General features: G+C 39.7%; 1 protein-coding gene across 2 annotated transcripts in view; it reads left to right on the forward strand.

Moving 5' to 3' along the window:
- Positions 1-25,881, forward strand: part of MACROD2 (mono-ADP ribosylhydrolase 2) — a 1,976,756-nt gene that overhangs the window by 1,768,419 nt on the left and 182,456 nt on the right. For both annotated transcript variants that reach the window (XM_059897602.1, XM_059897603.1), the window contains exon 9: positions 9,126-9,207. In XM_059897602.1, the coding sequence (XP_059753585.1) occupies positions 9,126-9,207 (82 nt within the window). The remainder of the gene's footprint in view (positions 1-9,125; positions 9,208-25,881) is intronic.

Raw genomic sequence — 25,881 nt, forward strand, 5'->3', positions numbered from 1 at the left:
AGAGACTGGCACGTGGGCTAAGCCCCACAAACTGAAGGTGTTCAGTTAATATCTGAATAATAAATGAATAAATATAGTCTCTCAAGAACAACCATTGTACAAAATTGCTCTATTTATACCTAACCAGGAAACCATGCTCCAAAGCCTCAGTAGTGAGGCATTCTTCTATATGTTCATGAAATTTTTCTGGGGCTAGAGTGGATCACCCAGGTCCTTCCTCCTTTGCACAAGTCAGATTTCCAATCTCTCAGCCACGTAGCAATTAGACTATCTATGTTCTTCTTGTCACACCATTGTGACTTCGACTTCTACTTCATTCAGTCTGAGCTTTTCAATAGGAGTCGTTACCGCATAGCTAGAGAAGCAATAATCCAAAAATGGCAGTAGGAACAAACTAGAAAAATATCCGATTTCTAACTATGTATTTCTCTGTTTTGCTCACAAATCTGCAATTTGGGTAGAGTTCAGCAGGAAAGGTTCATCTCCACCCCACGTAGCATTACCTGGAGTAGCTCAAAAGCCAGGAGCTGAGATCATCTAGGGGCTACTCACTTCCAGCTAGGGCTGTGAATCCATCTGCACATGGATTCTCCAGGGTCCCTGCTTCCTCATGGCATGATGATTAGGTATGAGAACGAGCATCCCAAGAGGACTGGGCAGAAACTGTATCACCTTTCATGACATGGACTCAGAACTCACATATCTCTGCCAGAGTTCCGGGCACTTCCAGATTCAAGAGGAGGAAATATAAATCCCACCTCTCAAAGAGAGGTTTACATCAGCATTACATTTCAAGAGGAACCTGAAGGATGGGATATCTTGCACGCCATCTTGGAAAATATTGTCCACCACAAGTGGTGATCAATACCCATGATAAGTTTATAAACACAGAGCTTGCCAACTAAATGAGATCTTATCCAACAATAACCCTGTGTGTGTATAAAAATACATGCACATATGCGTATATAACAAGCACTTGGCAAATGAGGTTAATTCTTGGATTCAACTTGCTCTCAAGATATTTTCAGTGTTATGCTTAAGGGTAAGGCCAGGGAACTGGGTGACTCAATTAGCTTAAAATAAAAGTACTTTTCCCTCATCATCCATCTTCTCTTTGAGGAAAAATAAATAAATCAGGCTGCTGAATTTTGGACCCATACCATTTCCATGGTAACAAAGCCTAAAGTGCTAAAAGGTGGATTACAATTCTTTGCAATATTTAAGAAATCTGTATTTAGTCCGTAATGCCTAAAAGTACACTTAATAGCAGTGAATAGCATTACCACTAACCCTCCCCTCCCCTCCCCCCCAACAAACGTACACACACACACACACACACACACACACACACACACATCATAAGTGTTTTTAAAAAAATCCCAGGAGAGGACCTTCAAGATGGCGGAGGAGTAAAACATGGAGATCACCTTCCTCCCCACAAATACATCAAAAATACATCTACATGTGGAACAACTCCTACAGAACACCTACTGAATGCTGGCAGAAGACCTCAGACCTCCCAAAAGGCAAGAAACTCCCCACGTACCTGGGTAGGGCAAAGGAAAAAAGAAAAAAACAGAGACAAAAGAATAGGGACGGGACCTGCACCAGTGGGAGGGAGCTGTGAAGGAGGAAAGGTTTCCACACACTAGGAAGCCCCTTCGCGGGTGGAGACTGTGGGTGGTGGAGCGGGGAAGCTTCGGAGCCACGTAGGAGAGCGCAGCAACAGGGGTGCGGAGGGCAAAGCGGAGAGATTCCCGCACAGAGGATCGGTGCTGAGTAGCACTCACCAGCCCGAGAGGCTTGTCTGCTCACCCGCCAGGGCGGGCGGGGCTGGGAGCTGAGGCTCGGTCTTCAGTCGGATCGCAGGGAGAGGACTGGGGTTGGTGGCGTGAACACAGCCTGAAGGGGTTAGTGCACCACAGCTAGCCGGGAGGGAGGCCGGGAAAAAGTCTGGAACTGGCTAAGAGGCAAGAGACCATTGTTTCGGGGTGCACAAGGAGAGGGGATTCAGAGCGCCGCCTAAATGAGCTCCAGAGACAGGCGCGAGCCGCGGTGATCAGCGCAGACCCCAGAGACGGGCATGAGACACTAAGGCTGCTGCTGCAGCTACCAAGAAGCCTGTGTGTGAGCACAGGTCACTCTCCACACTGCCCCTCCCGGGAGCCGGTGCAGCCCGCCACTGCCAGGGTCCCGTGATCCAGGGACAACTTCGCCAGGAGAACGCACGGCGCGCCTCAGGCTGGTGCAACGTCACGCCGGCCTCTGCCGCCGCAGGCTCGCCCTGCATTCCGTACCCCTCCCTCCCCCCGGTCTGAGTGAGCCAGAGCCCCCGAAGCAGCTGTGCCTTTAACCCCGTCCTGTCTGAGCGAAGAACAGACGCCCTCAGGCGACCTACACGCAGAGGGGGTGCCAAATCCAAAGCTGAACCCCAGGGGCTGTGCGGACAAAGAAGAGAAAGGGAAATCTCTCCTAGCAGCCTCAGAAGCAGTGGATTAAATCTCCACAATCAGCTCGAGGTACCCTGCATCTGTGGAATACCTGAATAGACAGTGAATCATCCCAAAATTGAGGCAGCAGACTTTGGGAGCAACTGTAGACTTGGGGTTTGCCATATGTGACTGGTTTCTGATTTTTATGTTTATCTTAGTATAGTTTTTAGCACTTGTTATCATTGGTGGATTTGTTTATTGGTTTGGTTGCTCTCTTTTTTTTTAAATTTTTTTATGTTAATAATATATTTTTTAATTTTTATTTTAATAACTTTATTTTATTTTATTTATTATTTTATTATTTTATTTTACTTCTTTTTTTTCTCCCTTTTCTTCTGAGCCGTGTAGCTGACAGGGTCTTGGTGCTCCAGCCAGGTGTGAGGCCTGAGCCTCTGAGGTGGGAGAGCCAAGTCCAGAACATTGGACCACCAGAGACCTCCCAGCCCCACATAATATCAATTGGTGAGAGCTCTCCCAGAGATCTCCATCTCAACGCTAAGACCCAGCTCCACTCAACGACCAGCAAGTTCCAGTGCTGGACACCCCATGCCAAACAACTAGCAAGACAGGAACACAACCCCACCGATTAGCAGAGAGGCTACCTAAAATCATAGTAAGTTCACAGACACCCCAAAACACACCACCAGACACAGTCCTGCCCACCAGAAACACAAGATCCAGCCTCATCCACCAGAACACAGGCACCAGTCCCCTCCACCAGGAAGCCTACACAACCCACTGAATCAACATTACTCACTGGGAGCAGACACCAAAAATAATGGGAACTATGAACCTGCAGACTGTGAAAAGGAGACCCCAAACACAGTAAGTTAAGCAAAATGAGAAGACGGAGAAATATGCAGCAGATGAAGGAGCAAGGTAAAAACCCACCAGACCAAACAAATGAAGAGGAAATAGGCAGTCTACCTGAAAACGAATTCAGAGTAATGATAGTAAAGGGATTCAAAATCTTGGAAATAGAATGGAGAAAATACAAGAAATGTTTAACAAGGACCCAGAAGAACTAAAGAGAAAACAAACAATGATGAACAACACAATAAATGAAATTAAAAATTCTCTAGAAGGAATCAATAGAATAACTGAGGCAGAAGAATGGATAAGTGACGTGGAAGATAAAATAGTGGAAATAACTACTGCAGAGCAGAATAAAGAATGAAAAAAATTGAGGACAGTCTCAGAGACATTAGGGACAACATTAAATGCACCAACATTCAAATTATAGGGGTTCCAGAAGAAGAAGAGAAAAAGAAAGGGACTGAGAAAATATTTGAAGAGATTATAGCTGAAAACTTCCCTAATATGGGACAGGAAATAGTCCATCAAGTTCAGGAAGCACAGAGAGTCCCATACAGGACAAATCCAAGGAGAAACACGCCAAGACACATATTAATCAAACTATAAAAATTAAATACCAAGAAAAAGTGATAAAAGGGAAAAACCTACAACCAAGATTACCCAGCAAGGATCTCATTCAGATTCGACAGAGAAATTAAAACCTTTATGGACAAGCAAAAGCTAAGAGAATTCAGCACCACTAAACCAGCTCTACAACAAATGCTAAAGGAACTTTTTTAGCAAGGAAACACAAGAGAAGGAAAAGACCTACAATAACCAAACCCAAAACAATTAAGAAAATGGTAATAGGAACATACATATCGATAATTACCTTAAATGTAAATGGATTAAATGCTCCAACCAAACGACATAAACTGGCTGAATGGATACAAAAACAAGACCCTTATATATGCTGTCTACAAGAGACCCACTTCAGACCTAGAGACACATATAGACTGAAAGTGAGGGGATGGAAAAAGATATTCCATGCAAATGGAAATCAAAAGAAAGCTGGAGTAGCAATTCTCATATCAGACAAAATAGACTTTAAAGTAAAGACTATTACAAGAGACAAAGGACACTACATAATGATCAAGGGATCAATCCAAGAAGAAGATATAACAATTGTAAATATTTATGCACCCAACATAGGAGCACCTCAATACAAAAGTCAAATGCTAACAGCCATAAAAGGGGAAATCGACAGTAACACAATCATAATAGGGGACTTTAACACCCCACTTTCACCAATGGACAGATCATCCAAAATGAAAATAAATAAGGAAACACAAGCTTTAAATGACACATTAAACAAGATGGATTTAATTGATATTTATAGGATATTCCATCCCAAAACAACAGAATACACTTTGTTCTCAAGTGCTCATGGAACATTCTCCAGGATAGATCATATCTTGGGTCACAAATCAAGTCTAGGTAAATTTAAGAAAATTGAAATCATATCAAGTATTTTTTCCAAACACAATGCTATGAGACTAGATATGAATTACAGGAAAAAAACTGTAAAAAAATACAAGCACATGGAGGCTGAACAATATACTACTAAACAACCAAGAGATCACTAAAGAAATCAAAGAGAAAATCAAAAAATACCTAAAAACATATGACAATGAAAACACAACAACCAGAGCAGAAGCAAGAAGAACTACAATGCTGCAGCCTGTGGAACAAAAACCACATTCGCAGAAAGATAGACAAGACGAAAAGGCAGAGGGCTATGTACCAGATGAAAGAACAAGATAAAACCCCAGAAAAACAACTAAATGAAGTGGAGCTAGGCAACCTTCCAGAAAAAGAATTCAAAATAGTGATAGTGAAGATGATCCAGGGCCTCGGAAAAACAATGCAGGCAAAGATTGAGAAGATGCAAGAAATGTTTAACAAAGACCTAGAAGAATTAAAGAACAAACAGAGATGAACAATACAGTAACTGAACTGAAAACTACACTAGAAGGAATCAATAGCAGAATAACTGAGGCAGAAGAACGGATAAGTGACCTGGAAGACAGAATGGTGGAATTCACTGCTGTAGAACAGAATAAAGAAAAAAGAATGCAAAGAAATGAAGACAGCCTAAGAGTCCTCTGGGACAATATTAAATGCAACAACATTCGCATTATAGGGGTCCCAGAAGGAGAAGAGAGAAAGGACCCAAGAAAATATCTGAAGAGATTATAGTTGAAAACTTCCCTAACATGGGAAAGGAAATAGCCGCTCAAGTCCAGGAAGCGCAGCGAGTCCCATACAGGATAAACCCAAGGAGAAACACAGGACCCTGGGTGTGGAGCAATAAATGCTGGGTGTGGAGGGTGTGGAGAAAAGGGAACCCTCTTGCACAGTTGGTGAGAATATAAATTGATAGAGCCACTATGGAGAACAGTATGGAGGTTCCTTAAAAAATTAAAAATAGAACTCCCATATGACCCAGCACTCCCAGTACTGGGCATATACCCTGAGAAAACCATAATTCAAAAAGAGTCATGTACCACAATGTTCATTGCAGCTCTATTTACAATAGCCAGGACATGGAAGCAAACTAAGTGTCCATTGACAGATGAATGGATAAAGAAGATGTGGCACATATATACAATGGAATATTACTCAGCCATAAAAGGAAACGAAACTGAGTTATTTGTAGTGAGGTGGATGGACCTAGAGTCTGTCATACAGAGTGAAGTAAGTCAGAAAGAGAAAAACAAATATTGTATGCTAACCCGTATATATGGAATCTTAAAAAAAAAAAAATGGTTCTGAAGAACCTAGGGGCAGGACAGGAATAAAGACACAGACGTAGAGAATTGACTTGAGGACACGGGGAGCTGGGATGAAGTGAGAGAGTGGCATTCACATATATACACTACCAAATGTAAAATAGATAGCTAGTGGGAAGCAGCCGCATAGCACAGGGAGATCAGCTCAGTGCTTTGTGACCATCTAGAGGGGTGGGATAGGGAAGGTGGGAGGGAGACACAAGAGGGAGGGGATATGGGGATATGTGTGTACATATAGCTGATTCACTTTGTTATACAGCAGAAACTAACACAACATTGTAAAGCAATTATACTCCAATGAAGATGTTAAAAAAAAAATCTCATAATTTATATTAAGTGACTGTAAAAGTAGGGAGAAATGCGTACAAATGAGACTGTCCAGCTTGTTCTTCTTAGATCTGCTTTGAACCAAATTTTCTTGTTTTGATTTTGATCTTAATTAGGGGCTTTAGAAATAATATGATCATTTGAAGCCTGGAGAAAAAGTCAACCATCACAGGCACAGGAGTGAGAATAATTATAGTGTTTGGAAATTATCAGTAGTTCAATGCAGCTGGAGAGTAGAGTATGTCTAACACAGAATCTTATTATTTTTTTAACTTATTTTATTGAAGTGTAGTTGATTTACAATGTTGTGTTAATTTCTGCTGTACAGCAAAGCGATTCAGTTCTACATATATACATTCTTTATCATAGTCTTTTCCATCAGGATATATCACAGGATATTGAATATAGTTTCCTGTGCTATACAGTAGGACCTTGATGTTTATCCATTCTTTATATGCTAGTTTACGTCTGCTAATCCCAAACTCCCAATCCATCCCTCCCCCACCCACCTCCCCCTTGGCAACCACAAGTCTCTTCTCTATGTCTGTGAATCAGTTTCTGTTTCGTAGGTAAGTTCATCTGTGTCATATTTTAGATTCCACATAATAGTGATGTCATATGCTATATGTCCTTCTCTTTCTGACTTACTTCACTTAGTATGATAATTCTAGGTCAATCCATGTTGCTGCAAGTTGCATTATTTCATTCTTTTTTTATGGCTGAGTAGTAACAGAATCTTATTTTTAATGTCAGGACTTTTAATTATGATGTATTTCATATATACAGAAAGTGTAGAACATAATATGATATCCATGTACCTACCCCCATAGTTAATAGTTTTTACCGATTTGCCATAATTTTTCTAAATTTTTTTTCTTTCTAAATAAACAAAATATTAACTATTCATTTAAAGTCTTACCTGTCCATCATTTTACCTTCCCTCCCTTATCAGAAATCATCATCACCTTGAAGTTCATGTGTCACATTCCTATGTATGTTATGGTCATTAGTGCTTACGAACGAATCCCTACACTCTTGTATCTTTGTGCTTTAAAAATTCATATAACAGTATCAAAGCAAGTATGTCCTTTTGTAACTCGATTCTATTGCTTGACATTATGATTCTTATCTTTAGCCACAGGGCATAAACACACCATAAGGATAGTGGAGACGAGCATTCAGCATTGCACAGATAATCATTTATTCCACTAAATTTATAGATCACCTGAGAGTAAGTTGATGGTGACAGTTTTTACATTTGTAGCAAACGTTACTGCCATGCAGACAAGGCTGGACACCAGAAATTCAAATGAATACGGGGAAAGGAAAATAGGGTTCTTTGCACCCCAGTCCTTCCATTTCTGAAGGTCAGGTGCTCTCTCCACCCAATGGGGCAGTGACTGGGGTAGCGCTACATGGTTTTTGGTGAAGTCCAGTGACTGCCCAGGAGGTGGTCTACCGGCGGGGGGGTCTAGACTTGTGCAGGGATCAGGAAGCCGCATCTCCGAGCTTCCATCAGGGAGCCCAGGTGGTTCCTGTGTCCTAATCCTCTCCCCTCCCACTCCTGCAGATCTTCTCTCCTACTGGGAACTTTGGGACTTGGCTCACATGACTCTGTCCCCTACAGGCTGGGAGAGCTGAGGGGTTGGGTGGATGACATCCATTTGGGTTTTTTCCTGTCCTGCCACCAGCATACCCCACTTCCTTTTCCTACTGATGTTCTAGTCAATTGACAGTTTGATGGATGGGGTAATTTTTAACTTTTTGTACATTGTTAAAATAAAGGAGCTAAAGGGGTGTTTGTTCTCAAGACACAAAATTGAGTCACCGATTTAATATCAGATATCCGTGAGCTATTATGTGTATCCCATCTCTCGTCTCTGTATTACTCTCGGAATGTCTCAGAGAAACTCCTTACATGCAGAAGCTCTCGAAACAGAGAAAAGGGACTGTGCACACATTTTACTTTTGAAGTGGCACTTCCTTACTCAGTAATAACCTACCAGATTTAAGTTACATTGACCTCATGTACTGTCAACTAATTATATTTTGTTTCTGTTGCATTTCCAAGTATGTAGAGCTAAAAGCAAGTGATTGCATGCAAATTACACTGCGTGAAGCTTTTTAGGCCATGTTCAAATACTAACAGGTTTGATAAATATATTTGTCTAACAAGGGTAGGACAAAGAGCTCTCCGTTTACTGACATACTTTATTGTCATTCTGCTGTACACCTCTCATGTGGCTGTTTAATAGAACATAATGTCTAGGTATCCTGGTGGAATCTCAGATCTTATTTATAGCTTGCTGCAAAGTAGCTTATTGTCATTTATTATTTCTTATTTGATTTGTATAACATCTTTCCACCAAATTGCCCATGGGTTTATTTACATAAAGAGTGCATTCACAAACAAACACACTCACACTCTCTCTCTCTCTCACACACACACACACACACACACACACACACACACACACACACACACACACACACACACACACACACACACACGAACTTCACTCAGTGCTGTCATGTAGTTAGCAGTGTAGCACCAAAAATCTGTGGGAAGCTTTCTGTTTGTTTTTCGTTCCAAGACCATGTTCTGGGAAGGCATTTGCCATATTTCCTTTCACTTTAAGTGTCTATTGTTTGCCTCTAGGTGGATCGGATCATCTTCTGTGTCTTCCTAGAAGTCGACTTCAAAATCTACAAAAAGAAAATGAGCGAGTTTTTCCCTGCAGGTGAGTAAAGCAATTTGTTTCTTTTGAAATTGGAGGTTGAAAAAGCCAGGACATCACTTAATAATTCTACTACTTTATTTTGCCTTTTAAAGATTGTTACAAGTATGATTTCCATCCACCAGTCACACCTGGCAACTTGTATCTTAGATTTTAAGATCTAAAGGGGGTGACGGGAAATCTAGGCTCTGGACCTCTTCCTCTTACCGGGTCATTGTGTTGTCTTGGGGAAGTCAGTTTATCTCTTGAGTGAGGGGCTGGACCAAACGGCATTTCCTAAATTACATGACCTGTGATTTCTTCCCCACACTTGTAAGTTGTCCAGGCCTGTGCCTGTACCCACCGTGTTAAACGTGTTGGAAATTGTTAAGGAGCCCATTTATATTTGTAGTCACAATTCAAGCTGTTCTTGCATTCCATCCCTCTTCTCCCCAGTTTTCTCCGCCCAAATTGCAATGAAGAGAAAGTCCTTTCTAGGGCAATCTGAAAAAGGTAGTCTTTCATCTTATTTCATACTTCTTTTTAGAAAGTAGGAGAAACCTCCGGGTTTTTAAAGAACCTTGAGTAAATTGATTTACCTCAACTGAATGTGCGATCAGCTGAACCTGGTTCATTTGAATATTGCCCCCCACTGTTCCTCTTCCAGCCTGTGAAGGCTGAGGCTTATTTAATACCTTGTTATTTCTATGGTGCCGTTTAAGTCCCGGTGTCCTAAGCACTTTCCTCAGCCGTGATGAAGAATGGCTTCCAGGGAATTTCAAGCTACCATGAGCATTGTTGGTGCCTGCCTTTCAGAGAGATTTTTTTTTTTTTTTTTTTTGAGGATTTCACGTCCACCTGAAGTGGTCTTTCATGTAACCAGTGACTCTGGCAGGTAGGAAGGAGTGGATAATGGGTACCAGTGCCCAGTCACCTTCTTCAGCAGCCTATCGGAGTCCCCCACCCCATAGAGAGGATGACCCACCCACCCGCAGATCAGGGTAGGACACAGAGCTACAGGACGGCTACAGAAAACTGCTGGAGATGTTCAACGCTGTGCAAATGATCAAAATGGGCTAAGTTCTCCTGGGTGATCTGAAGTCCTCCCTGATTTTATAATTGAAAGGTGAATCTGCTAAGTGTATTCCATTTGGAATTTTACAGTCTCCCCCAAATGGAACGTAACATAAATCCAGAAGACTCCCATATGATAAACAAGACCAGGGTTGTGGTCTTTTTCCTCTTTTTCCTCCTTCTCCTCCTTCCCCTCCCTGTTTCACTTTTATTCATTTTTTAAGCAACTCGGTGTTTTCCAGAGTGTGAAGCACATAATAGCTATTTAATAAGTAGTTGTTGATATGACTTGAATTTAATAAATTCTTCTCCCCATAATCTCATGGCTTCTTTCTGTTTCAATCTCCTTCTTCCATCCTCTCTCTTTATTTCCTACATAATCACAGTGAGCAAATTGTGCCTACATTTCTGCATTTTTAAGTATTCTTAAAAGAAAGTGTCCATTCATGTAAAAAATGCAACTTGCTATGGTGTGCAGTTGCAAATGTCTCGTCAGCATCACAGCATGATTTATAAGATTTTATAAATTTTGGATTCCCTGATATGTTTGGAAATAATGACATCATATTCATTTTTATGCCTCTTAAAATGAAAACCTGTTTTCACTCTAACATATTATAAAAATAATTGTATAAGTATGATCCATTGCTATTAAAACAAATCCATCCATCAGCAGGTGTTTCCAGGGATGCAAAGCCAAAAATCATATTACAAGTTTTTAAAAATGGGACAGTTTTAGTGGTCTAGAATGTATTAATAACTATGCAAATAAATTATTGTTTGAGAATTGCTACTTTAAATAAATCCAAAATGCATCTTAGCACTCAAGCGAGTGAAATAATAATAAAATCATCCCCAGTTTCACATCAGTGCTTTGAATCATGCCATGCTCATGAAATTATTTCCATTGCATATTTATACTAGTAAGTACATTTTTAAACTAAGTGTCAAAATCCTCCAATATTGTTGAGTATTTCTGCAATGCTGAGGCATCAGCCATTTGTAAATTCTAAATATGCACTATGAAGTAAAAGTGACTTCTAATGGAATATGTGACTGCTAATATAGATGATATACATTATCTGTTCATAATTTGAATTTATGGTTAATTCATAACCATACCATCTTTGATTGAAATATAATTTTTCTGACTTGCCATATATTCCCCCTGGAGCGACTTCAGAGTTTCTCTAACTAGTCTTCTTAACGCTTCCGAGTGCAATAATGATCATAGTTTAGAAAAAAAAGTCATTTTTATATTAAACCAAATCTCTGTGTTTGGGGGTACTTTAATCCCATGTCTTTAAATTTCATAATTGAGACTCTAAGACAAAATGAATGAGAAAACAATAAAAGTTAGTCTAGAAATGATCATAATAAAGATATAACACATGCATGACTACTACCTAATATTAATGTTAGGAATAATAGCTAACACTTATGGATTGCTTTCTATCAGCCATCAGATAAATGGGCTGAATCAGTTAATCTTCATGATAACTCTAAGAAAATGGCACCATATCAACACTCCTTTTTAGATATGGAAAATGATGCACACTTCAGAAAAGTGAGACATACAGCTAGGAAATAACGGCTGTATTTTAAAATTGAGAATGGTATCTGTCATTGCACAAGTGATAAGAGCATCTTCAGAGAAGGCTGGGATGCATTTGGAGCACTGAGAGAATCTCCCTAATTTCATCTGATGCCTATCACTTTTCTAATCTGCCATGCTTCTCTTTCCTCTAATATCTGAATATTTCCTCATGAAACATTTTCTAATATGAGTCAAATTGGTACTTTATCATAGATTTCAAAATCAAATTCCATCCAAATTATCCAAGTAGTGCAGTGCTATTATCTGTGGGCAAGTGGCACCAGGAAGCAATAAGGACCATGGGAGAAGATGGAAAATGTGGGAAATGCCTGTATTAGTTTACCAGGGCTGCCAGAACAAAGTACCACAGATTGGATGAAATTTATTTTCTCACAATTCTGGAGACCAGAAGTTCAGAATCAAGGTGTCAGCTGGGTTGGTTTATTCTGAGGCCTTTCTCCTTGGCCTGTAGATGGTCATCTTTGCCCTGTGTCTTCATGTGGTCTTCCCTCTGTGTGTCTCTTTGTGTTAATCTCCTGTTCTTCCAAGGACACCAGTCATACTGAATCAGGGTTCACCCCAGTGAACTCATTTTAACTTCATTACCTCTTTAAAACCCTAACTCCAAATAGTCACATTCTGAGGGACAGAGGGTTAGGACTTCAACATATGAATTTTGGGGGGCACACTTAGCCTGCAATAGGGCCCATGATGGAAATGCAATAGGAACCTCAGAGGAAAGAAACCAGCAATGTTTTTTTTCAGCTGTTTTATATCTTTTTGTGGGTGAAACACATAGGACTTTTTCCTTCCGGGGATATTATTTGGAAGTCTGGTGTGGCAGCTTTATGGAATTACCATACACTTTGGTTGCAAATAATTTATACTTACAGTGTGTCATTTCACAGACTACAGCAAACAATGTTTATATGATTCAAGTCAGAAATCTCTTTGTTCTTTACATAAAAGAATTTTTCAGTGTGTAGGATTTATCATGTGTAGTTTTCACTGAATGTAGAAAACAAAACATAAAAACACAATTTCTGATCTTGAATATGGAAGTCTTTTTTTTATTGGAGTCTTAAATCCTAACAGAATTTAGGAATGTTAATTTTCCTCATAATAACAATGTCAGATTCACAGCTTTGAGATTATATCAAAGAATCCTGATGCTGGAAACTTGAAAGTTGTCATGGCCAAGCCCACACCCTCCCCAACGTGAGGGAAAGTCAGATCTGTTTACTGTAGGGGTTCCCGACTAGAGGTGATTTTGCTCTTCAGAGAACATTTTCAGACATTTTTGTTTCTCACAACTGGAGGAAGGGAGGGGCTACTGGCAACTAGTGGGTAGATGCCAGGGATGGGGCTAAACATCCTATAATGCACAAGGCAGCCTCACCCAGCAAAGAATTCTCCAACCACAGGAAAGGTGAAAACTTTTAGCCAGAGATGTAATAAGCCTTGTAATAAGCCTAGGAAGATTTGCGTTAGACAGATAATTTCATTTGTTTTTATGACTGTGACTCAAAAACTATTTGAGAAAATCTAATAGAAAAGAGGCTGAATTTTCCCCTGTTTTCTTGATAGACAGCAAAATAATGAGCCATTTGACCCACTAACATTTGGGGGGCATTTCTCAAGTACAGTATAAAATGATAAACTTTATAAAGTTGCAAAAATATCCAATGCCTTAAAAATGAGCTTGAGAAATGGTACATACATATAGAAACACATGTATGACAAGTGTTAAATTAGTAGTAGATAAAATTAATACATATAGGAATAATAAATAAGTTTATAAATTATAAACTTTATTGGAGATGATTTTTGGCCTTAAATATGGATTTTCTTTGTTGGACATAACACAAAATCATTTGAATGAACAAGTCAAAGCATAAGTCAAGTTTGAGAGTTCTGCCTTGGCAACCTCTTAAATATTTAAACAGATCACAATGGCTGGCTAAACTGCATAGGTTTTATTCAAATATTGATGGATATTTTATTAATTTATTTTGAGTATGCAGACATATTTTGTTTCATGCTTTTTTCCTTCTTAGACATAAAATACCATACAGAAAATCCCAAATATAGACTTTGATGAGAATTGTCATATCTTTTAACACATACCTATCATTTTCTAAACAAAACAAATCAAGAATCTTCTCAATCAGATTCCAGTTATTTTGGCCTCCTTATAGTCTTCTAAATATGAATTAACATGTATTGACACAAATACATCTTTCATTAATTTTCCTGGCCATGTGTTTCTGTCATTTATTTCTGTCTAAATTGCATACACTCTTGCAAGGTAACTCCATTGGATTTTTATATTACGATTTCTTTTTTAACCTCTGTCTTGTCTCACAGATGAAAAGGTAAATTTGGGGGGAACACAGACCATTTCTGATATTCTATTGTACTTCCATAATCTGAAAAATTTCAAAATATGTGCTGGATGTTTATTAAAGTAAGTAAAAAGCTACCGTGACCTTAAGCTGAAACGCTATTTAACCAAAGTCTCAAGTAAAAAGTCTTTTTTTTTTTTCAGATATCTTAAGTATTGTTACCAGATCTAGATGAGGGGACAGCACTTCTTTTCATATATTTTTCACCTTTAATCATAAGGAAAGAATATTTCTCCAAGAATATTTTTCTAAAAGTATATCCTCTGAGAAATGGACACAATTTTTTAAAATTTTTACCTGAATCTATTCTTCTAAAGCTAAAAAGAGAAAGGTACAGTCAGCCTTTCATACTCACAGGTTCCATATCTGTAGAGTCAACCAACCATGGATTGAAAATATTTTTTTAAAAAATTGTTTTAGAAAGTCCCTAAAAGCAAAACTTGAATTCACTGTGTACTAAGCATTTACATAGCATTTACATTGTATTAGGTATTATCAGTAATCTAGGAATAATTTAAAGTATATGGGAGGACAAGCGTAGGTTAAAGGCAAATAATACACCATTTTGTACAAAGGACTTGAGCATCCCTGGGTTTTGGTATCTGCATAAGATACCTGGAACCAATCTCCTTCAGATACTGAGGGATGACTCTATCCACCCTACCCCTTCTTCATCACCCTTCTCACTCATTTTATAAGTTTTTCTCATCCACCATCAGTATTACATGCTTCCTGTGTGCCCAAGGCTTTGATCATGGCTGCATTTAAAACACAGTTTTTATAAGATGCCTGAAGTGGCAAGTATTGTACAGAACAGCTGGAAGACAATATCAGCAAATAATCAAGTACAGCACTGAAATAGTCATAATACCAGGATTTCTGAGGCAAATACACACGAGAACCAGGGTGGTTAAGCTAAGTTTCATGATGAATGTGGCACTGCATTGGGCTTTAAAGGATGAGCAGGAGCGGAGAAGTGATGCCAAATGTTGTGTAAGTGACACTGAGGAAGAAGGGCAGTTCAGATGGGAGAATCTGGGAAATAAGTAAGATGGTTATATTCGATGTGTGAATCCTTGACTCAGAAACGTTGACACTCATCACCATGTAATAAGCAGTTGGGCATAAGAGTAAGCCTTTTAATGGGAGAGTAACATGATAGATCCTGTATTTAAGAAGGATTAATTCATTCCTCACTAAGAGACTGGCCTTCCAATAATAACCCTATGGCATAGGTTCATCATCTGCTTTTCTTGGGGTGGTAGTGAACAGAGGCTGAAGAAAGCTCAGTCAGTTGCCCAAAGTCACATAACTGGGTATTTCTGACCTCACATCCTTTCTACTATGCAATGCTTCTTCCCATAGCAATCCCAAAAATGTGGACAATTGTTTGAAGCTTGACTCTCTGCTAAAAAAAGTCATACATTATCAATTTGTTGTAATAGTGCTGGAGTTTCTGACAAGCGAATGTGCCTCCAGCCACAGGGAATATCCACATTTCCTTCCTCTTCTAACCTGCTCCCCAGTCATCAGTTTTCCAAGAGCATTAATGAAGCACAGGATGCCATGATCTGCTAAGGTTTTCTTCACTCTTGCTGTTTCAGCACAATGGTCAGAAGGCCAAGCTTGAAGGCACTGGTGACAGGGGTGGTGAAGACCTGAAAAACCTAACTAATGACTAGTGAAGAGCTTGGTACATAGTCAAAACCATCTGTTTATCGGGGAAAAACCACTGGGCTTATTATCACAAGAAACGGTTTCTGTTCCTGTGACAACCACCTTAGAACTGTGTGACTTTGTGCCTGTTGTTTAACCTTTCCATGCTTCAGTTTTCTCCTGTGCACACACAGTAATAGGACATTTCCAAATAGAATGAATAACAATGTAAATGAATATTCAGAGTGGTGTCTAGACCAAGGATGATACATTTTAAAATATGCGTGATTATTTCTTATTATAATTTTAAAAGGAGGTATTTCAATGATTGTGACCATCTTTTATAATATATATATATAACTTCTTAAAATATATATATAACTTTTTATTACAATAGTAGTACAGATTTGTAGTAAAAAATAGAGAATACTAAAGAAAAAATTACAAACCACCTTTTATCCTACAGTTCAGAGATGAATCAGATTTTGTTGTTTATCCTTCAGATCTTTTAAAATGAAAAAGGAAAACAACCAGAAATGCAGTCTTATAACTTGCAGTGTGTCACATACCACAAATTGTGAACATTTTTTCATGTCATTATATATTCTTCCATAACATAAGCTTAAGGGACCCAGTGTTTACCCCAAACCATACTGTTGAACTGTGGAATTATCATTGCAAATTATTCTCTACCTGTTGATAACACTTATAGAAAAACATCTTTATAGGTAAACATTGGCACACATCCACAATTTTTTTAGAATACTTTTCTAGAAGGGACATTACTTTTTCAAAATGCATACAAAATCAAGATGCTTCTGTCAAATCGGCCATTGTGTTGCGGCCCTATGGGTGAGTGTCATGTACTCAGGGGACATCACTCCCAGGGTCAAAAACATGAACAATGACACCTCATGTTGAACAACCTGGGTATCTTAGTCCTTTCGGGCTAATGTAACAGAAAACCATAAGCAGGAGGCTCATAAACAACAAAAGTTTATCTCTCACAGTTCTGGAGGCTGGAATTGTGAGATCATAGTGCGGCCATGGTCGGGTTCTGGTGAGGATCCACCTCTGAGGTGCAGGTGGCCGTTTTCTCATTGTATCCTCACATGGTGGAAAGACAGCTCTCTGAGGTCCCTGTTATAAGGGCACTAATCCCATTCATGAGAGCTCCACCCTCATGAATGGGATTAGCTCCCTAATTACCTCCCAAAGTCTTATCTCCTAATACTATCTCACTGGGGGTTGGGATTTCAACATATGAATTTGAGGGGAGGACAAACAGTCCATTGTACTGAGTTTACATTCTCATGAGCAGTGTGTAAGAGTTTACTTCCCACCCCCCACCCCCATCTTCCCAATGGTGTATATTCTCATGTTATCGCTTTTATACATGAAATAAGCTAATTAATGGGTAACAAAGTGCATTTCTTTTATTACTAGTATAGCTAATCCCCTTTTTCAGTTGTTTGTTATATCTCTAAATGTCTTATGTGAAATTGCTAATCATATCTTTTGCACATTTCTATTGACTATTTCATATTTATCTTATTGATTCATAAGAACTATTTGTATATCAAAACTATTAATCTTTTCAAATGTATGTTGCAAATAGTTCCCCAGATTGTCATTTGTCTTCGTGATATTATATATTATTCTTTTACAACCAAAACCATGAGGAAAGGTAGAAGTAAAGACAAAAGAAAGATGAAAGGAAATGTAAAATAAAAGGTGGGGGGAGGAGAATAGAAAGAAAGGAAGAGGGGGAGATGAAAGGAAGAAAGAATGAAGGTTGAAAAAAAAAGCAAAGAAGAAACCTTTTTATACAAGAGAATGAAGTTGAAAACCAAAAACTCACAAAAGACTTTGATTTTAATCCTATGTACTAGATCCCATAGGACATCATTATTTCTAAATGGAAATGTTCTTAGTTCTACTCCTCAGATATTTTTTTTGCAAAGCAGTCTGCTTCCTGATTTACTGGATGTGATAGGAGGAAAGATGCCTTAACCACCTCCCACCCCGCAAAGATGCCTTCATCCCCAGAATTTGTGAATATGTTAGGTTACATTGCAAAGGGGGAAATAAGATTGCAGATGGAATTAAAGCTGCTGATTAGCTGGTATTAAAATAGGGATGTTATCCTGGATTATCTGAGTGAGCCAATATAATCGCAAGCATCCGTAAAAACTGGGAGAGGGAAGCAGAAAGCAGAGAGCCAGAGGGAGACATGACTGAAAGGATGTTCAGAGAGAGGCAGCATTGCTGGGTTTGACTGTGGGAAAGGGGGCCACAGCTAAAAGGAATGTGGGTGACCTCTAGCAGCTAGAAAGCTGAAGAAACAGATTCTCCCCCAGAGCCTCCAGAAAGGAATGCATCCCTGCCGATGTCTCGATTTTAGCCCAGTTAGATCCACGTCGGACTTCTGGCCCACAGAACTGTAACATAAGAAATTTGTGTTGTTTTAAGGCACTAAGTGTGTAGAAACTTTTTATAGCAGCATCAGTAAACTAATCCATCAGTTGTCTTTGAATAAGGAATAAAACACAAGCAAAGCTGTTGACCCAGTCTGAATTTTACATGTATTTTTAAATGGCACACTCAGTGTATAGTAAAATCTACAGAATGAAAGAATTCAAAATTTTCTTTAATTATGAATATTTACGGGGACTTGGCACTTTTGTGCTCATTTGTACACTTTTAATGTCTGGCTTGCATCGATGGTTAGAATTATACAAGACATGCTTTCCGTAATGTGACATAAATGAGTTGATTGCCTTCTTAGGAAATGGGTGCTAACCATTTCCACTTGATGGGCCTCAAAAGCTACAAACACATTTTTGCCTTCAATGAAAATCCAGTGAAGTGTTGCTGTAATCAAGCAACCTGAATGCAGGAACAAGCAGCAGGCATAGACAGAAAGCAATCTGTCTCTTCAAACGGGGGGAATGTGCAGTGTGTGTAGCAAATGCTGGTAAACAGCAGAACAAATAAAGACCTGGGAACACAAGCCTTGACTAAGCAGAGTTTGATCTCATTAGGAAGTTCTGATAAAAGATAAGACAAGGAACTTCCCTGGTGGCTCCAGTGATTAAGAATCTACCTGCCAATGCAGGGTATGATCCCTGGTCCAGGAGGATCCCACATGCCACAGAGCAACTAAGTTTGTGCACCACAACTACTGAGCCTGCACTCTATAGAGCCCGGGAGCCACAACTACTGAAGCCCATGTGCCCAGAGCCCATGCTCTGCAACAAGAGAAGCCACTACAATGAGAAGACAGCGCACCGCATCAAAGAGGAGCCCCTGCTCGCCACAACTAGAGAAAGCCCACACGCAACGACAAAGACCCAATGCAGCCAAAAATTAATTAATTAATTAATTTTTAAAAAGATAAGACAAAATGCTGCTGGGAGAAGGGAGGATGCTATAGGCATCTTTACAAAAACCCCTACAAGGTGCTTTTGAAAGACCCTTGGAACATCCTGGGTAGACTGGTTTCTGTTCTGTAGTTGAAAACATTGAGGCAAATGCAGGAAAAAGTAATGATAACTTTCGAGGAATAGTGTATGAATGAAATAATTCCTAATAAGTCACAGAAGTAAGAATAAAGACAAATAATAGAGTTTTTTAAAATTTATTTTATTGAAGTATAGTTGATTTACAATGTTGTGTTAATTTCTGCTGTACAGCAAAGTGATTCAGTTATACATATATATATTCCTTTTCATATTCTTTTCCATTATAGTTTATTATAAGATGTTGAATATAGTTCCCTGTGCTATACAGTAGGACCTTGTTGCTTATCCATCCTATATATATACTAGTTTGCATCTGCTAATCCCAAATTCCCAATCCATCCCTCCCTGACGCCCCTCCCCTTTGGCAACCACAAGTCTGTTCTCTATGCCTGTGAGTCTGTTTCTGTTTCATAGATAAGTTCATTTGTGTCATATGTCAGAATCCACATATAACTGATATCATATGGTATTTGTCTTTCTCTGTCTGGCTTACTTCACTTAGTATGATAATCTCTAAAACCATCATGTTGCTATAAATGGTATTATTTTCATTCTTTTTTATGGCTGAGTAGTATTCCATTGTGTATATGTACCACATCTTCTTTATCCATTCATCTGTTGATGGACATTCAGGTTGTTTCCATGTCTTAGCTATTGTAAATAGTGCTGCTGTGATCATTGAGGTGCATGTATCTTTTCAAATTATAATTTTGTCCGGATATATGCCCAGGAGTGGGATCTCGGCCATGGGTCTTTGAAAAGTTGTCTGTCTCCTTCACTTGCTATTCACTCTGTAGTCCACAGCAATCATGCAATTCTCTCTACCCTGCTACCGCCACTGTCCTTGTGGAGGTGATCAGAACCTCTTCAATGGGTGGAGTGTGGTTATGGAAACCAGTGCATATTTGATCACATGACTCCACATGACCTTTTGCAACCTTTATCTTACTTGCCTGGGCAGCCTTTATCCTGTTGACCATTCTGTCCTCCAATTCTTTTCCTGCCAGCCCTCTCTGGTATCCTCACTGCACAGGGCCATCTCCAGCCAGGAGTCCCTCAGCATCTCCCCCTCAACACATCTAAAACTAAATCCAAAGTCTCCCCCCTCACCCCATCTTCCCTCTCCGGAACCCCATATCTCAGTAATTGGTACCATCATGTACCTAGGTGGCCAAGCCAGGAACAGCAGAACCATGCAGTTTTCTAAGCAATGCCTTTTATTTATTCATCTATTTATAAAGTAATGAGATTTGAGTGTTCCTCTAGACCAAGGACCAGCTTGGGGTGGGGGGAAGGGGAGAAAAAAAAATTTTGGCTTTTTAAAAACTTTCTCCTGACCCTCTCAACGACGTTGCATAAAGTGGAGTTAGCAATTTGTTAGGTCCAGAGGGTCCTAGTTTTCAACGTAATGGCAAGATGCTCACTTTGAGGAATTCCTCTTTATCAGTCATTCATTGCTTGGAATTTCTGCTTTGTCAAGTTTTTCAAGAAGCCATGAGGATTCCCATATCCTCCTTACTTCATGGAAATCCTAAAAAGCCTGGAGCACTTTAGTTTTGCTAATAATATTTCTTTTCTCTGCAAATACAAATTGCTCCTAGAAGCCTTGGATAATGAATTATTTAAAAGATAAGGGATACAGAAGAAGCCTGTGGTATGAAAATCAAGCATTAAAAGAGAGGACTTGGATGCACATGAAATAAAAGCCAGAAGAAGATCATCTCAATAGTTCTGCTTGACAGACTTGCCCATATATGTGGGTGTCCCTGAAATTTTGAGGAGGATATTGTATGATCTATTTCAAGTACCTGTCGGTTTTTTGTTCCCCCTTGGGAGTGGAGAGGCTGCCTTAATAGCCCATGAGGGTAACTTTTTCCTTTGTAACACACTCCTTTTTCCATGCAACCCACAGGCCTCTTTAAAGCTAGAGCTAGTCTCCATCCATGTACATGTCCCTCAGCTGATCTAAGGGTCCTGGCCGTGGACCATGATAACGGTGCCCTCCAGCTATGTGCTAGCTGGGTGATTTCAAGCACATATATCTAATAAAGAGAATAATTGTTTCTTACTCTCAACAACCGTGTGGTGTGGGCATCCCTTCCCAGCATCAGTATTGGTTAGACATCCAAGTTATCTCAGCTTGGATATAAAACGAGACAGCTACTGTTTTTCAATGATTCTCCTCTCCAGCGCACAAATAGTACTTTTTAAGATCAGCTTACATGAACATCACCTGCAGGGCTGATTAAAACAGAGTGCTTGATCCCTCCCCCAGAATTTCTGATTCAATAGATCTTTAGTGGGACCCAAGAATTTGCATTTCTAACAAGTTATCAGATGATAATGATACTGCTGGTCCAGAGACCACACTTTAGACTGAAGTTCTGTGGGGTTTTGTAGTCTGTTTGTTTTTTATTCTTTTTACTTCCCCCAAAGACTGCATTAATGATGGGAACTCTAGGCAAGTACAGGAGTAAGGCACGTCCCAAGCCGTTGCAAAACCCATGGTATACTTTGTTTTTCAAAGAAGTGTGGGACTATTTGTTACTGAGAAATGAGCTGCTTCTCTGAAGACAGATATCTTTAAGACAACAGTCTTTCATAGTAACTCCGTCTCCCATAAAAGATGAAGTAGATTGACGTTAAAGTAGGTTACATGCTTCCTTATGAAGGAGTTTCTGAAGTGTATAAAGCTAAGTGTTACTGAAAGCTGGTTATTCATGGGAAACTAGTTGTTTTTCAAAGTTGTTTTTGACCAAAATTAGAACTTTAGTCATATTTGTACTTTTTGTGCAGAATTCAATAGGATAATCTGACAGAGAATGATGTACTGAATAAAAATTGTATCCATTCTGAAACTGACATCAAAGAGGCCCCTTAAGATGAAATGGAACCTTAGTCTCTGGTGGTCTCTGCTGAGGAAGGAAAGGGGATTTTCTGGAATTGGCATTTCTGAACACACAGAACAATAACAGCTGATGGATTGCTCTCTATTTTGAAATGGTATCACTCTGGCTGAGAACCTTTTTTTTTTTTTTTTAATTTATTTTTGGCTGTGTTGGGTCTTCCTTGCTGCGTGCAGGCTTTCTCCAGTTGCAGGGAGCAGGGGCTTCTCTTCGTTGTGGTGCACGGGCTTCTTATTGCGGTGGCTTCTCTTGTTGCAGGGCACGGGCTCTAGGCGCGCGGGCTTCAGTAGTTGTGGCTCGCGGGCTCTAGAGCTCAGGCTCACTAGTTGGGGTGCGTGGGCTTAGTTGCTCCTGCGCATGTGGGATCTTCCTACCCCAGGGCTCGAACCAATGTCCCCTGCATTAGCAGGCAGATTCTTAACCACTGCGCCACCAGGGAAGTCCCTGGCTGGGAGCCTTTTATTTTTGTCCTCTAATGAAGAAGTATGATGTTTGAAGAACTGTTAAAAAGGGCAAGTCTCTGCCCGTGCTCTATCCATCTCTTAACTGCTTCCCAATTTTGAGTGGCATGACTCCCCATTTCCATAGGCTACCATCTTCTTTTATACATTGTCTTTTGGTTACTGCTTTTGTTCGAAAAAAAATTCTTGCTAGAAATGTGTTGCATAAATATGGCTCAGGTGAGCACATTATATAGAATAATGTTGAACTAAAGTGGATTTCATTAATAAGTAATGGCACTTTAGGTACTTTGTGGACCAAAGTACTCTTGCTCGATTTTAACACAAATACCAAAATATTAAGGCATTTTTTTTTAGTTAATTTCTCTCATGAAAACATGTTATCGCTCAAAAGGTGGTATGTCATTCCTCTGCTTAAAGTTGCTTAGTTCTCAGGATGAATTTAAAATGCTTCAACCTGGTATACTAATCAAGATTCTTCATAGAAGCAGAACCAATAATATGTATATGGAAAGAGATATATTATAAGGAACTGGCTCCCACAGTTATGGAGGCTGACAAGTCCCCAGATCTGCAGTCGACAGGTGGAAACCCAGGAGAGCAGGTGGTCTAGTTCCAGTAGGAGTTTGAAGGCCTAAGAACCAGGAGGGCCAAGGGTGTAGTTTCAGTCCAAATGCCAACAGTCTTGAGACCCAGAAAAAGCCCATGTTCCACTTTGAGTTCAAAGGCACAAAACATTCAATGTCCCAGCACAAAGGTAGTCTGGCAGAAGGAGTCCTCTCTTACCTGTGGGAGGGTCAGCCTTAACAGATCGGATGAGATACAACCATATTAGGGAGAACAATCTGTTTTACTCAGTCTATGGATTCAGATGTTAATTTCATCCAGAAACATCCTCCCGGACACTCCCAGAATAGTGTTTGGCAAATGTCTGGGCACTCCCTGGTCCAGTCATGTTGATACATAAAATTAACCATCATATTCAGCACGGAGCATGGAAGATCCTTTGATAGCTAGAACAGATCACTTTAACCATAGTTCCTCCTATAACTCCTCCCTTCAGCCATTCAGAGCTAGTTTTATTTCCGTAAAAGCATCTTGGCTATTCATATCCAGGTGTTTTTAGCTGCTTTTCCCTCTGCTTGAGAGCGATTACCCTTGTCTTAGTTTGAATACCCATACCCCACCCCGGAAGCAGACTTGAAACACAAATTCAAGTGGAAATCATTTATTTGAGAGAAAATATCAGGAAACAGCAGCAGAGGAGTGGAGAAGCAAGGCAGGGAAGGGAAGGAAGGCAATAATGTTAAGTTTTAAGCCCATTACCACTAGACCACTGGGACTCAATCCTATGGTTGGGATTGGGGAGATTCTAGGAGACAGTGTAGAACATGCCACCTTCTCAGTAAGGGAGCTGGAGGCCTTATATGCAAATCCTGTCAGTCATTTTGTGAAAGGCTGCCCTGGGGGGGGGCATGGTAATTCCATGACACAGCAATTCAGAGAAAGCCCTCAGGCAAAGATACCCAGGGGCTGGTGGCTGGAGGTCAGGCTGGCAAAGCACTGAAGCGTGAAGGAACAAGGGGTGTAGGCAGGGCACCCACACCTACTGGGGAACCTACTGCAGCTTTCACTTGCCCCTAGCTAACTCCAGCTCACCCTTTGGACTCAGCTTAAGCCTCACTTCTTCTGGAAACCATCCATAGACCTTCTCTCTGACTTAGCTGCCTCTTCTCTGTTTCCCAATAGAACTTCTGCTCACCTGCATCAGAGAATCTGTTACTTCTTCCTCTGATTGTTGTCTTACTTTTCTATGCCACCCACTTCTTTGTGAGCTCTTTGAGGGAAGGGAGTGTCACCTTGTATCTCCAGGGCCTTGCATAGTTCTGGCACATGGTGTTGGCCAATAAATGGTTAGGTAGTAAAAGTAGTAATCATAATGACATGATAACAGTAACAGCCAGTATTTATTGATTGTTCCTTCTGTGTAAGCACTTTACATGTATTACCAGCTCTAGAAGAATGGTAATTTTATTAACCCTATTTTCCAGATGAGGAAGCTGAGGAGTAGGTTTACATAATTTGCCCAAGTTTGCCCAGCTATACAGGGTTTGGCCTGGAGGTGAACCCAAGCAGTCTGAATATAGGTCCTGGATTTATTCTTAACTTCTGTATGAATAAATGAGTGAGTGAGTGAATGAGTGAAATGAGTGAATGAATGAATGAATAATAACACCAAGTTTGATCCTTCAACACCTTGGGAACATTCTGGGGATGATGCTATCAGTACAGTCTATAAAGTTCAAATATCAGCTCTGATGTCACATTTCTGAGAACCCTTCCCAGTAGCCTTGACTGGAAGCATCTGTCCCTCATCTGGTACCTTTTGTAATGGCACTGACTATTCCCTACCATATGTTCAAATTTCTCTGTGTGTCTTAGTTTCCTTACTATTGATAAGTTTCTAGATAAGTTTCTACTTAAGTGTCTGATTCATCTTTGTATTTTGTGTTTCCCCAAACACCAAGCCTTACACCTACTAAGCTACCAATGAGTGTTTGTTAGAAGGACAGATGGACACCTGGGGGACAATCAGAGAGATCTTTGACGTTTCCTTTATTTTCCCCTAGAAACTGTACAGACTCTTTTCCATCCCACTCTGAGATTCCAGAGAGTCTGTTGTCATAGAGATGGTTCTAGATATTTTAGTGAGTTCTGGAAAATAAAATTCTGTTTAAATATATTAAGTTCAGAAAAGAATCTGTGAAGAGTTTACTTTGTAGCATTTAGATAATCATTTGGTTAGAAAATCACATTTCTAAGAAATAGCTATTCTTCCTCCTAAAATTATATTCATAGAAAGAATGAAAGAAAGAAATTATGCAGAAGATCACTGTTTCTAACAGTCTGAACGGAAGAAAATTTACTTCTTTAAAATTTATCTGTGACCATCAAGAATTACCCTTGTAACACCTCAAATTAAAGGCATTTTCCATTCCTACTAGTATATCTCTAATCGTCATTAATAATTAATACTTAGAAGAGTGCCATATTGAATAAATTTGGCTAGGAAGT

Source organism: Balaenoptera ricei, chromosome 15 (genome assembly GCF_028023285.1).
Source record: "Balaenoptera ricei isolate mBalRic1 chromosome 15, mBalRic1.hap2, whole genome shotgun sequence".
Lineage (NCBI taxonomy): Eukaryota > Metazoa > Chordata > Mammalia > Artiodactyla > Balaenopteridae > Balaenoptera > Balaenoptera ricei.